At 42.4% G+C, this 13,716-nt stretch overlaps 1 protein-coding gene across 27 annotated transcripts in view; it reads left to right on the top strand.

Annotated features, from left to right (window-relative positions):
* The window catches only part of ANKS1B (ankyrin repeat and sterile alpha motif domain containing 1B), a 1,209,513-nt gene that overhangs the window by 1,134,450 nt on the left and 61,347 nt on the right, over nucleotides 1-13,716 (top strand). For 17 of the 27 annotated variants that reach the window (XM_089308831.1, XM_051846551.3, XM_008256937.5 and 14 more), the window contains one exon: nucleotides 706-885. The exons of 4 other annotated variants lie outside the window; for them this stretch is intronic. In XM_089308831.1, the coding sequence (XP_089164957.1) occupies nucleotides 706-885 (180 nt within the window). Of the gene's footprint in view, nucleotides 1-705; nucleotides 886-1,636; nucleotides 2,859-13,716 lie in introns of those variants that run through there. 6 more of the 27 variants (XM_089308834.1, XM_089308833.1, XM_089308832.1 and 3 more) reach the window with 3 other exon arrangements.

Below are 13,716 nucleotides of genomic sequence, written 5' to 3'. Positions count from 1 at the left end.
TTCCCTTCCTGAACCTCTGGCATTAACTGTCCAGAAGAGATTTAGGGGAGAAACAGATGGATCAAAGAGATTTCCAAAAAAAAGTGCAGGACCTAAATCTGTCAGAGAAAGTTCAGAACCCCTGGGAGACACATGCCGGGCAGAACCAGCACCCCAGCTCAGCCGTTCTGGACTTGGGGCAGCTCTCTGTGCTTGAGCACCCTCTGTCGTTGCTTGCCCTGCTCTGCAGTCCTTGCACGCGACATGCTGTGTGGCCCTCCTGTGTCCTCTCCTGGGTCCTACTGTCAGAACACTCTGGTGGAGGATCAACACCCATTCAGTTCCATGTTAGCTTTCCCATGATTGCATATTCCATGGTGAGGGCTCTGCCTATGCGAAGACCCCCTTCTCCCCTTGTGAACACACGTGATGGTGTCGGGGTGCCCAACAGAGCTGTGCTTCCCTACTCAAATCCCCATAGCTCTGGTTTAAGAAAACAAAGCCTGATTCTTGATACTTTAAGCCTTTGACCAGAAATGCTTATGGGGGAAAGCATTGACTAGATCATGCTGTTAATAAAATGACAGATGTCATCCTGTCCTTGGCAGTCGGTTCAAAAACCACTCCCACCTCCCCACGGGTTTTTGTCTTGTCAGTGTTTCGCAGTTTTGAACCAAAGGTTAGCCACAGAGCATGGTATTTATTTCATGATGTATTTCCATTCAGGAACCCAGTGGTAATCACACTCCTCCTCAGTTGTCTCCATCACTTAGCCAAAGCACTTACACCACTGGTGGCTCCCTAGACGTTCCTCACATTATCATGCAGGGCGATGCAAGGAGGAGAAGAAATGAAAACTACTTTGATGATATTCCCCGATCAAAACTGGAGAGGCAGATGGCCCAGGTAAGGTGTTCAGCAGTCTGTGATGTGTTTGCCTTTCACCCATATCAGGTAATGCATTCGAATATTGAACAGTGGCTCACAACAGATGCTTGTTGTCCACTCCTAACTGGAACTCTGCTATTTTATGGGGTATTTCTCATTCCCTGCTCACTGGAACCAGTCTGGAGCAGCCCTTCCTAGAAAAGGAATGTATGTACATATCCTTCTTACCCATTCTTCCCTAGGAAGTGGTGTCTCATCTCATTGCCCCACAAAGTCTTTGCCCTAAAGGGAATAACATCGAACCAGAATCAAGTTACAATGCAAATGAATAATAGAAGTTAGATTATAAAATGTAAACTGGTTGAATAATGGGGCAGAAGCTAGGGGATGGGGAGGTATTATTAACTCTGTGTCCTGTTGTTAGTATTCTCCTACATTTACACGTGTGTATAAAACTGTGCTACAGGGACTAGTTGCGTCATCTCATGTTGTCATCTTAAATATTTGAAAACGATGCTTCTGCCTGGGCCAGATCATTGAAAAGAGGTCTGTTGCCTTCAGACCTTGCCATGTTTTTGGTGAGGATGTCCCTGTCTAGCCTACCCTTGGATCACTGCTCAGACGCTGGAGTCAACCATAGCCCAACTGTGACACTGTTGTCAAAGCACATTCTGATGGACAGCTAGCTCTGCAGATTTGCCCTGCGATTCAAAGATATGGATTTGTTGATGACTATTGGCAGAATCCACTCTTTTCCTCCTCATTCTAGGTTCAAACTGATGTGCTAAGAGACTTCTCTCTGCCTCCCACACCTAAGATGAGAATCTCGAGGTGAAAATTTGACTGTAATTGCTTTGCCTTGGTTGTTAAATATTTTTCTCAACTGTTTGGTGAGATTCTGTTTTCAAAAGCCTTTTGTAAACATTCTGTGCTACAGCTCATAAAGGAAAAATGTGAAGAGAATGTTCTGGAAACTGTGACTGTTCCGCCTGCAAATGCCTTGGATTAAAAGAGCCTGGGATTTTGGTCTCCTTTGTGCTGTCTTGGTATAGAATTGTTCTCAGGGCCCTTTGTGCAGGGAATTGCAATGTTGGGATTACAGATCATGTTTTATTGAAGCAAGATGGAAAATGTGAGAGAGACATGGAAAGAATAATTTTCCCTTTCTCTTGTTAGGTGTTGTCTTTTAATCTTCATCACTGTTTTCGCTGCTGCTCTTTTAAGACAGTCTGAAAGCTCTTGTCTCCATCCAGCCCATTTATTTCCAGCTGCTTGGTAGTGTTTGTAGATCACATATGTGGTTAAATTTCCCTAATGACAGCATTTCAGAGACAAGAGTTGTTTTCATCTTAATCATGTAGTCTTTATATATTAATACAAATGAAATAGTTTTGAACCCTTATCTTTCCCGGGTAAGGAAGGGTGGTCCATTCATGAGCATTAGTTGTTATTGTCTGTGTTGATCTTACTAACAGAGATACCTGCTTGTATGATTTATGAAATTTCTTCTCATAGGACAGTTTTTTCAAGTATTAATTACTCTTAAGTCTAAGTGTGAACACTCAGAGGTAGTCAAGCAATGTTGCTCACGGACAGGGGCAATGTTACCTTTGGAATAGCCCAAATCTTTTTCCTGTCACTCCAATCAAAAATGCAGTCTGCTTTCTTTTACTGGGTGAGAAAGAAAGCCTTTCAGGAGTGTCTTGCCTGGAGAAAATAGAACAAACGTTTATCTGGCCAGGTAGGAAAAGCCCACAAGCAGACAGGAGAGTGAGATAAGCAGGTTGATGGAATGCGGTGATCTACAGGGCATCAATGAGAGAGTGCTTATTTCCCTACTGACGATCGAATGTCAGATAGAGACATGGCTCCATCCAAAACCAGCAGCTTATTAGAGGCTTTCTAAACTCCTGCTGTTTGATACAGCTTTTTTTTTTTTTCTGCAGAGAAAATCAGAGATGGCACTTCAAGAATCTGATCAATAAGAAAAAGGGATTCTGGGATTGTAACTGTTTAGGTTATGTTTTTTTGGAAATGTCCCCTAGTCTGACAAGACCAAAACTTAGGAATCAATGACGAGCATACCTCTTAAAAATTGTATCATTTCAAAGTGTTAACCTTTCAAAATATGAAATATTCAGTGATCTTCTTGTTGAGAAGTTCAATTTATGTGACTTTTCCACCATTCGCTCAGCTGATTTTTTTGTATATCCCCGCCCTGCTTTTTTGCTCATTTGCAGTAATACTGTATGAAATTCATTTGCTTTTATAACAACCTGTCACTCATTCTGGACTGTATTCTTCTCTGAAATTATGTGTTTAGACAATAAAGCTGGGTCTTCCTAAAGGCTTGAATTAGCAATTGAAATCCCTGTAAGGAACAGTTATACCTCCTTGCAACCCAGAGCTCAGTTCCTGTGGTACTTCCTCAAGGGAGTTCTCCCAGGAGGTTGACGGTGGCTTGCTTAGCGCTGTCTCCACTCTGTCTCCCACTGAAATGCACAAGTTCACCTTGAGGCTTTCCTTCTTTCCCAGGAAAAGAAAGCAGAATGCAGTTGAGGGAAAAAAAATCACTAAGACCGTTTCATGTTCTTAGAAACCCCTCTTTCTCTCTACATTTAGCTGAGCACACCACTAGACTGATTTGGAATTCTAGCCTGAGGCCAGAAACCTGAACTTCTTGGTGGCTGTAATAATTCATAGGTGCTTTTGCCTTCTTAAAGTCTACTCAACAAATGTTTGGGGGAGCTTTGCTTAACTTAGAAAAACACTGCCTAAAGTTAAATTGAGATAAATTTAATGTTCTTTCCATCTCTTAAATTAGTGTGTTAGCAAACATTGAGAATGTACTTCTGGAGGGACATTCAATTGCCTGTTTTCAATTTGAAACATTATTAAAAGATACCTGTGTTGGAATACAGGGGAATTGCAAATATTGTGGCCATTGTTTGCTTTTATTCTGATATAAGCAATATTCTGGCCTTTAATTGTCTTAAGTGAATATGTGAGGAAAAAAATTGATATCAGCGCTAATAGCATCTTTCAAACCACTGAATTGTAATGATGTAAACATTGCTAAACAAGGGACATCCTATCATGCTGAACACTTAGCTTCTCTAGCCTATAATCCTCAATTGGACTCATTAGGCTGAAGGTTCTTTTTTCTTTATGGACAGGCAGAGTTAGACAGTAAGAGAGAGACAGAGAGAAAGGTCTTCCTTCCATTGGTTCACACCCCAAATGGCCGCTATGACCGGCGCACTGCGCCGATCCAAAGCCAGGAGCCAGGTGCCTCCACCTGGTCTCCCATGTGGGTGCAGGGTCCAAGGACTTGGACCATCCTCCACTGCACTCCCGGGCCACAGCAGAGAGCTGGACTGGAAGAGGAGCAACCGGGACAGAACCAGCGCCCCAACCGGGACTAGAACCAGGAGTGCCAGCGCTGCAGGTGGAGGATTAGCCTAGTGAGCCGCGGCGCCAGCCGGCAGAAGATTCTAAAGTGCTCCCCCATTTCCATTCCCTAGTAGATAAATGCTACACTCACGTTTGAATGATGATACCTTAATGTACATAGAGCGTTTAAGTAGTCAGAGCACTTTGATATGTTATCGCATTCTACACAGTGTGTCCTAGCATTATTAATATGTGTATACACATTATTTCTGAGTTCTATGGAGACGACATAGAAGGAGGTAAAAGTTTCCAATATTGAGGGTCAAATTGGAATCCTTGGAAGTTTCCTTGAATGAAACTTAAAAGTCATTGTAGCCTTAAAATGAATAACAACAGATACAAAAGTTACACTTTGTAAATTCACATTTATTAAATAAAAAAATAAATAATAAAAACAGAATGAGTGATGCAGAAGAGAGAATATCGAACTTAGAAGACAGAGAACAGGAAAGTATACAGTCAAACCAAAGAAAAGAAGAGGAAATTAGAAATCTACAGCTCAATAGGCTAATCATCCGCCTAGTGGCACTGGCACACCGGGTTCTGGTCCTGGTCGGGGCACCTGATTCTGTCCCTGTTGCCCCTCTTCCAGGCCAGCTCTCTGCTGTGGCCCAGGAGTGCAGTGGAGGATGGCCCAGGTACTTGGGCCCTGCACCCCATGGGAGACCAGGAGAAGCACCTGGCTCCTGGCTTTGGATCAGTGCAGCGCGCTGCCCACGGTGGCCATTGGAAGGTGAACCAATGGCAAAAAGGAAGACCTTTCTCTCTGTCTCTCTCTCTCACTGTCCACTCTGCCTGTAATAAAAAAAAAAAAAGAAAAAATCTAAAAAATATTGTCGGTAATCTACAGGATACTATTAAAAAAACCAACATTTGGGTTCTAGGAGTTCCTCAAGGCATGGAGAGGGAGAAAGGATTAGAATGCCTTTTTAGTGAGATACTAGCAGAAAATTTCCCAGGTTTGGAGAAGGACAGAGACATCCTAGTACAGGAAGCTCATAGAACCCCTAATAAATATGACAAAAAAATGAATAACAACAGAGAATAATGGAATTCATAAGGCTTGGGGACCCCATTCTCCAAACTTATGAGAAAAGGAAGAATAGTTTAAGATGCTAAAACTTAAAATCATTTCTGGGCTTCCATTTATAGAAATGCATATAAAAATGAAATAGTATTTGTGGTTTCACAAATGGAAAAACTCTGCAACAGTAAGAAAAATACATATCTTTGCACAAAATTTAGTTTAAGCATTAGTGAGGCAAATCCATCATGTAGAAGTCCTTGGGTTTTAAGTGTTCTCGTGGAAATATATTGCCTGAGGCAATAGATCAGATACTGTAAAGACCTTTTCTAAATCATTAAAAAGTCAATTCAATTACAAGTCTACTGTTCCTCAATTTAAACAGTATTACATACTTAGGAGCAAGAGAGGTCTTCCATCCACTGGTTCACTCCCAGAAGGCTGCAACTGCTGGAGCTGCACTGATCTAAAGCCAACCAATTAACTTCTTTATTCGAAGCACTTGACATATTATATTAGTTCTACAAACGTTTGATCTTTTGATATTAAAGGAAGGGAAATAAGAACTGAGCCATGTGGAAGCCCCACAGTGGCCAGGTTCATACCTGGGGTTCCCCAGACGATGTCTGTTGAATCCCCATAACTGCCCATTTACATGGAGGAAGCCAAGGAAATGAGTCTTCCTCATACCCGGAAAATGGAAGGGCTGGAATGCAATTCCTGCTCCGCCTCAGCATATCCCCAGATGCCCCGTGGGCTGCTCCCATCAAAGTGAGAAATATTTGTAATAGTTCCACAGATACTGGTGTCCCATATATTGTAATGAATTACACTTACATAGGCAGCAGGGGACAAAATCATTAGCAGTGTAGTGGAAACTCAGTGAATCAGTGCATGGGTATCACTATTCAACCCTTTAAATGCAAAAGTACAGTGATTACTTGTTGGTCCTTTGAGTGGAGACCTGCCCACCTTGGCAGAACTCTGCCTCTCCTGTGTTAGGGCAAAGTTTGTATGTAGTTGTGGGGTTTACTCTGTACACAGAGAAGTTGCTGTCTGTGGTCTCTCTCCAAACAACGCCATTTCCTTAGTGCTCCTTCAGTTGTAGTTCTGAACTGGTTTCTTTTTGTCTGTGTCACCTGGACAAGTCATGTGGTGTCTCTGAACTTCAGTTCCCTTGTCTTTAAAGTGTGGGTAAAGCCTGCTTCTCATATTTATGTCTAGCAGATAATTCATGCGAAAGCATATTCTAAACTGTAAATTTCTGTCATTTGATAGATAATAAATAGGTAGATGAAATGGCTATCAGTTCAGATGTATCACCTGCCAGTCCCTAATTCAAAAAACCCTGATTCATTGTAGAACAGAGTTAACAGCAGCAATATAAAAATGCAAGTGCTCCCATGGTTGTACCGTTCTGTGAAGACCAGCTTTTTATTCTTGTTATCCACACTGAGAATGTGTTCTGAGAGCAGAATTGGAATCTTCCTCTTTATCATTTTAACTGTATGAACACAAAGTCTGCGGTGGAGCATACCACACGATGAGGCAGGAGCCTCTGTGTGGAATGATCTCAAGCCAGGGAATGCTAAGGATGGATGGACTCCTCTGCCGGGCCAGGGTGTCGAAGAATACAGCAGACGCTATCTTACCACAGTAACATATTAACCTTATAGCATGGTTATAAAACACTAAGTGAAAGGAGGGGATCTTTTCCTTAAATAAATTCTAGAACCTTCTTGAAATACACAAAGTTGCTAACTAGAGAAGCTTGGAGATTCCAGAAAGCCATGAGGCAGACACATCAACATCACCGAGAAAAAAAGAAAAAGTAATTTATCCACCTATACTTTTATATATACTGTACAAGAAATTCTACTCAGCATGTCAGTGTTATTGGAATTTATAGAATCAGCCTTCAAAAAAGAGTGCAACTGTGTTGAAAGGAACAGCATTTTACAATGTTTCCCCAATTCATAAATATATCCCTTGACTATAGAAGTTTTCTTATTACCATGCCACCTCAGATTTTTTGATGTTAGTGGCTTGTTTTCTTTTTCTTGTTTTTGTTTTTGTTTTTGTTTTTTTTTTACTTTTTTATTTTTTTGACAGGCAGAGTAGACAGAGAGAGACAGGGAGAAAGGTCTTCCTTTTTCCATTGCTTCACCCCCTAATGGCCGCTGTGGCCGGCACACTGCACTGATCTGAAGCCAGGAGCCAGGTGCTTCTCCTGGTCTCCTGTGCCGGTGCAGGGCCCAAGCACTTGGGCCATCCTCCACTGCACTCCGAGGCCATAGCAGAGAGCTGGACTGGAAGAGGGGCAACCTGGACAGAATCCAGCGCCCCAAATGGGACTAGAACCCGGAGTGCTGGCGCCGCAGGCAGAGGATTAGCCTGTTGAGCCATGGCGCCGGCCATGGCTTGTTTTCTTAAAGATTTATTTATTTCAAAGGCAGAATTACAGAGAGACAGAGGCAGAGAGGGAGAAAGAGAGGCCTTCCATTCACTGGTTCGCTCCCCAGATGGCAGCAACAGCCAGAGCTGCGCCGATCCAAAGCCAGGAGCCAGGAGCTTCTTTTGGGTCCCCTCATGCAGATGCAGGGGCCCAAGGACTTGGGCCACCTTCTTCTGCTTTCCCAGGCCATTAGCAGGAGATGGATCGGAAGTGGAGCAGTCGGGACTTGAACCAGCACCCATATGGGATGCCGGCACAGGTGGGAGCTTTACCCGCTACACCACAGCACCAGCCCCCGTAGCTTGTTTTTAATTTAGATTTCCATCCCCTCTCTACTGTTCAGAACACCTCAATCTGTCCATGATTTCAAAATTTTCTTTCACTAATATCTAAAGAGTAACTCCTAATACTCAAGCACATATAATATGTAACCCAAAAAAGAAGGTTAGGAATAAACTGGGGAAACTTTTCCATCAGGAGCTCAAGTTTGACAGCTTGTCAGACTGACAAGCTGATGCGCTGGCTTCAGAGATAACTGGGGGTGTTGATGATATCTGTGCTCTGTTTCAAGCCAAGAACTCGAGACCAGTGACCATCTATTACCAAAGGCAGCGTTACCGAGCACAAGTAGAAAACGGAATTTCAACCTGTTGTGTGGTACATTTTGTTTATTAATGTGGTCAGCTAATTGCCTCTTCTCAAAGCACTCCCTGCTCTGCCTGTGACAGTCTTGAGGTTAGAAATTTCAATGATTTGTGTCATTCAGGCAACATTAATTCCAATATGATTAGTGTCTTGCATATCCCATACATCAGTCTTAAATGAAAGAATCAGAGATGGATTCCTTTTCAGGTTTTGATGGTCATCTTACAGGGCCAGATTCTTTCATTCTCTGTCAAGTCCAGCAAGGAGGCAAATTAGATGGCAAAGTTTTGCTGACAGGAGAGGCTCTGATGCCCCTGCCCTCCCCCTCCATGTGCTAATGCTTAACCAAGGTGACTGTTTTCAATTAAAACCGGACCATCAATTTTTTTAAAAAATCAATAAAAGAGATTCTATTTTCAGTTGAATAAATAAGAAATATGACAATATATAAAAGTCCCATTTCCGTGGAGTTGCCCTTGTGATATTTTGTAGTGCCTTAGGCTTGCTGACACTGAGCAGCTTGTTCTCAAAGAGGCACACCAGGCGATTTTTCCACTTGTTAAATTTTTGGAATGTTTCTCATTATATTCAGTCCAGTTTCTAAGTCCAGGTCAGAGTGTTGGCTGTTGTCATCTGACCTTGCTAAACTTTCAAGGGTAGAAGAATTCTCTTTTTCTTCTTCTCCATTTTCTGTTTTCAGTGGTAAAAGCAAGAAAGGTTTTTTAAAGTCTAGAGGAAATGGGACTGATCATGTAGTCTCAGCTCACTCTGTTTGAATGTGACTGAAGCACTCTTCTGGGCACAGGAAACTGCAACCCCACGCACAACAGCTTCGGCAGCAAAGGGCAAGTGTGTGAATCACGTCTTGGCTCAGTCTGGCTGTTCTGGATCCACGCACTTTTCCTTACCGCGCTCCCTGGGTCCACATAGCTTGGTTCTGCTCCCTTCTGCATCAGCCCTTTTCCCCAACAGGCCTTCTCTGCATGTTGGTGGGAAGGAGGGGTCTCAAGCCCAGCTCCTATTAAACTTGGCCCCACAAGAAAACAGAGCTTATCATTTCCAAGTGTTTCCTCCAATATTCCATCCCATCAGTGCAGGTCAACCTGGTTCAGATCATTTGTTCATCCCTGAGCCAATCACAAAGGAACATGGGGAGGGAGCTAATTATCTAGACATAGGTTGCAGGCCTAGAGGGGTGGTCTTAGCTCCCGGTGGAGCTGAGGAGTAGGGCGAGAGCTCCTCCCATGGACAGTCTCAACTCCTGTTACTAGAAGTGGGACTGATTTCTAAGACAGAAATAATAGGGGGCGATGAATAAACCCATTTTGACTTCCCAATTCTGACAATGTCTGGTGGAAAATTGTTGTATCACGTGGGTATCAACTCCTTTTTTTTTTTTTTTTTTTTTGACAGGCAGAGTAGACAGTGAGAGAGAGAGAGAAAGGTCTTCCTTTGCTGTTGGTTCACCCTCCAATGGCCACCGCAGCCAGCGTGCTGTGGCCGGTACACCACGCTGATCCGATGGTAGGAGCCAGGTACTTATCCTGGTCTCCCATGGGGTGCAGGGCCCAAGTACTTTGGCCATCCTCCACTGCACTCCCTGGCCATAGCAAAGAGCTGGCCTGGAAGAGGGGGCAACTGGGATAAAATCCGGCGCCCCAACCGGGACTAGAACCCGGTGTGCCAGTGCCGCAAGGCGGAGGATTAGCCTAGTGAGCCGCGGCGCTGGCCAGTCAACTCTTAATTTGATGAGCTTTGTTAGAATGCCAGATTTGAAGCCATGAGATCAGAGTTAAAAATCCTGTCCTGATACCTGTTAACCTCTGTAACCCTGGGACAAGCCTCTTAGTCAGAACCTAGTTTCTTCTTCCTAAAATGAGATTGGTAACAACCTGACACACACCATTGTCACAAGACACAAATAAAGCAATTTTTGTTGAAATATTTTACAGACTCTAAAGCTACACATTTTGGTTGTTTTAGAAATTATTATTTTGTGGTAATTTCTAGGCTACATCTGCATTATGCCTTTGCAGCTGCAGCTGAGTAAAGTACATTTTAAAGTTTATAATAATTAACTACATCATAACAAAGCCATTCTGTTTTCCAACTCAAACTAATACTTTTTCATTAATATAGAAACAGTTTTCTTATCAATGCAAACACTGTTCAAGAAGTTCCTATCCATGTTATAGTCTAATTATCATTGGAGCTCTGTAGTGAAAGATTGATGGATGATATCTACATTTAAATAGTTTAAAATATAAAATATCTTTACAAGTTAGTGTACTTCAAAATATGTACTTAGATTTCATTTAAAATGCACTCTTTTGGCTTTCAATTTATGTTGGCTATGTGGGGGCAAGGCTTGACTCATCATTTTTTTAATTCCCCTATAGTAAACAGTCCACAAGTGGAGTACTTGGTAACCAAATTACTTTATGTAACATCATATGCTTCTTAAAATGACAGAGCCCTAGAACATATCAGATTGAAGACAAATTGGGATGATCTAAGATCTTTTAGGGAAATAAACTACCCAGAACACGTAGCCAGTCACCTACCTAGCTTAGATCTGGTTCATGGGCATCATCTGAAGACTCAGCACTGATTAGCACAACTTTAATGTGAGGACTCTGAGTTTGGAGAGTTAGGTTGCTTGCCCAAGGCCACACAACGATCATAAGGAGTAGAGCCAGGATTTGAATCTAGGCACCATGGCTTCACAGCTTTCACTTGAACCACTGTAGTGATGAATGTACCAGCCTTTCTCTATAAGCTGGGTGCCAGCAGATATGACACATTCTAGAAACTCTAAAACTCCAGAAGGCTACAAGGCAATGTTCTAAAACTCTATTAATAATATACAATGCTTGATACAAATGCAGGGATAGTGGAGAATTGATTCTCTACAATAGCATGGATGAACCTTGTATTTAAAGAAAGGCCCTTGTTCTTGACATCCAGTTTTTCATCCCTTGCAGAGCAAGGATAGCAAACAATTGCTGCATGAAATGATGCAAACCCCCCCACCTTGTGAGTGGGTCTGTATCCTAATGAGGTTTGTTTATGTGACTGCAAGGTCGTAACATTTGCAATAATTCACATTTCTCTGTATGCATTAGTGGTTAGAGGATTGTTCTGTACTTGTCTTAAATAAAAGCAGAATTTTAGAATCAGAAGAGGCCAGAAAATCTATGCAGTCCTCTCTCTGAACTGAGTCAGGCACCCTTTCTCATACATCCTTAGCAGAAACCCACCAGTTTCTGCTGACACTTGTCACTGGAAAACTGCCTCCCTTTGAGGCAGCCCCGTCATTGGAAAGGTTCTTACTGATAATAACTTTTGCCTTATATTGAGATGAAAGCAGCCATTCTAAAACCCTACATAGTTAATGCTCTCTTCTGGAACAACAAAGAATAAATCTGCTTCCTTCTGCTGAGAATAGTTCCTTAAGACTGAAGACAATTTGATACCTCCTCCTCACTACATTAAATATACACAGCTCCTGACCAATGTCGTTCTCATAAATGAGATAGGGGCCCGTACAACATCATAGTTCCCTGGCTCTGGGCATGTCTGTTTTGTTACTGTTCATGCAGAGCAACATTGACATATCGTTAATCCTACCAAGCTTTTCTTTATGAAAAGTTCCCAGCCGCTATCAGTGTGAACCATGCCTCCCCTCACAGCCCTCAGCAGCACTGGTTGTTCCATTTACATTATTCTTTTCCAGATAAGATTTTCTTAGCAAGTTGCTTTTCCAAAAATCCTCGTCTATTGATACCTTCTTAGAACTTGGTTATCACTCAGTGTGTCAGTGATGCTGTGTAATGTGCTAATTTAGAAGCTCCCACCCCCCCAAAAAAAATACCTTCCAAGTCATCCAACACCGTAGCAAGTGAAGTGTTGAAGAGGGTAGAACTAAAGAAGAAACTGTAGACTTCTCCCAGAGACCTCTTTGGGTGGCATCATTCAAGATGGTTTTTCAACCAGACCTTGTTTTTCCATGTTTTTCACAAGAGTAAAATGAGGAAATGGAGTGTCTCAGTAAACATCATTGCATGAATGGCTTTGTTCAATGCCTCTTTTTTTTCCCCACCAGAAATAAGATACAAACATGGAGCACGTAGTTAATAAATGGGTGGAAGTAAAGGAAATGACAATCTCCATTTGCAAGCAGGGAGGATAATGTATATTTTAAAGAGATGTTATAGACAAAGAACAGCATTACTTTGCAAAGGCAAGTTTCTTTGCAGCAATTCACATTGAGATAAAAAGCTGATCGTGCCTTTCTGAATGTTATTAATATTTCTGCCTTTTAGTGGTCTTGAAAAATGTGTGTATCAGTAGTGATGGCATCTGAACTTTGAAATAGAACAGGTAAAATAGCCTATACTGCTAGAAACAGCATGAACCCAATTGTCTTAAATGCCCTGCAATACTCAGGGAACCTGGAGAGCTCTGCCATGAGATCTGGGTTGTATAATGTTCTTTCTTCTTCTCTGTATTTTTTTTTCCTGCAAAGAGATTTCATAAATAATTGTGTAATGCCACTGAGGGCTACAGCTGGCCTCTCAGGGAATGCAGGTTATAAATGATCTCTGCAAATGAAGAATAGGAATATCATAAACCTGTCATTCTCTCCTACTTTGCCAGCTGAGGACTTACTCTCTGTGCTCTCAGTTCCAGAATCAAGGTTAACAAGGGAGGGGAGGGGAGGGGAGGGGAGGGGAGGGGAGGGGAGGGCAGGAGCACAGGAAAAAGCCTTAAACCTGAACAAGCTGTATCAGAATGTTCATCATGCCAGTGGACTTGCGATGGAACCAAATGTGCCGTTTACTTCCTCCCACTTGGGGTAGGTTGATCAACAGTGAGACCAGGAAGAGAAGGTCACACATGCAGATGCTGTTGGAGAAAGCAGCTGTTGGCCTGGCTTTTCCCTTCCGGCAGGTGATGACTGATCTGTCAAGAATCTTCTCCCTAGACACCAGGGGAAGCTCACAATCATGAAATTTTGAAGGGACTGCTCTTCATAAAGGCAGAAAAATGATGGGAAACAGCATTTTCTTGAATTGAGCATTCACTGCAAATAGAAGAGCTTATCTGAAACCTTTAGTTAAAAGGATCAGTTGTGCATTCATTTCTGTCTTTCACTCTTCAGAACTAGAAATCAACAAATTGGAACTATGCACATGAGAGGCTGACAGTGTAGCTGAAGAATCCAGATTGCATACAGGTGTTAAAGAGAGCCAAGTATGGTGTATCCTGA

The sequence above is a fragment of the Oryctolagus cuniculus genome, chromosome 11 (genome assembly GCF_051225735.1).
Source record: "Oryctolagus cuniculus isolate XC-2025 breed Fujian yellow rabbit chromosome 11, ASM5122573v1, whole genome shotgun sequence".
Taxonomy (NCBI): domain Eukaryota; kingdom Metazoa; phylum Chordata; class Mammalia; order Lagomorpha; family Leporidae; genus Oryctolagus; species Oryctolagus cuniculus.
The sequence above is the reverse complement of the archived record's forward strand: the minus strand, read 5'-3'. Positions and strand labels throughout refer to the sequence as shown.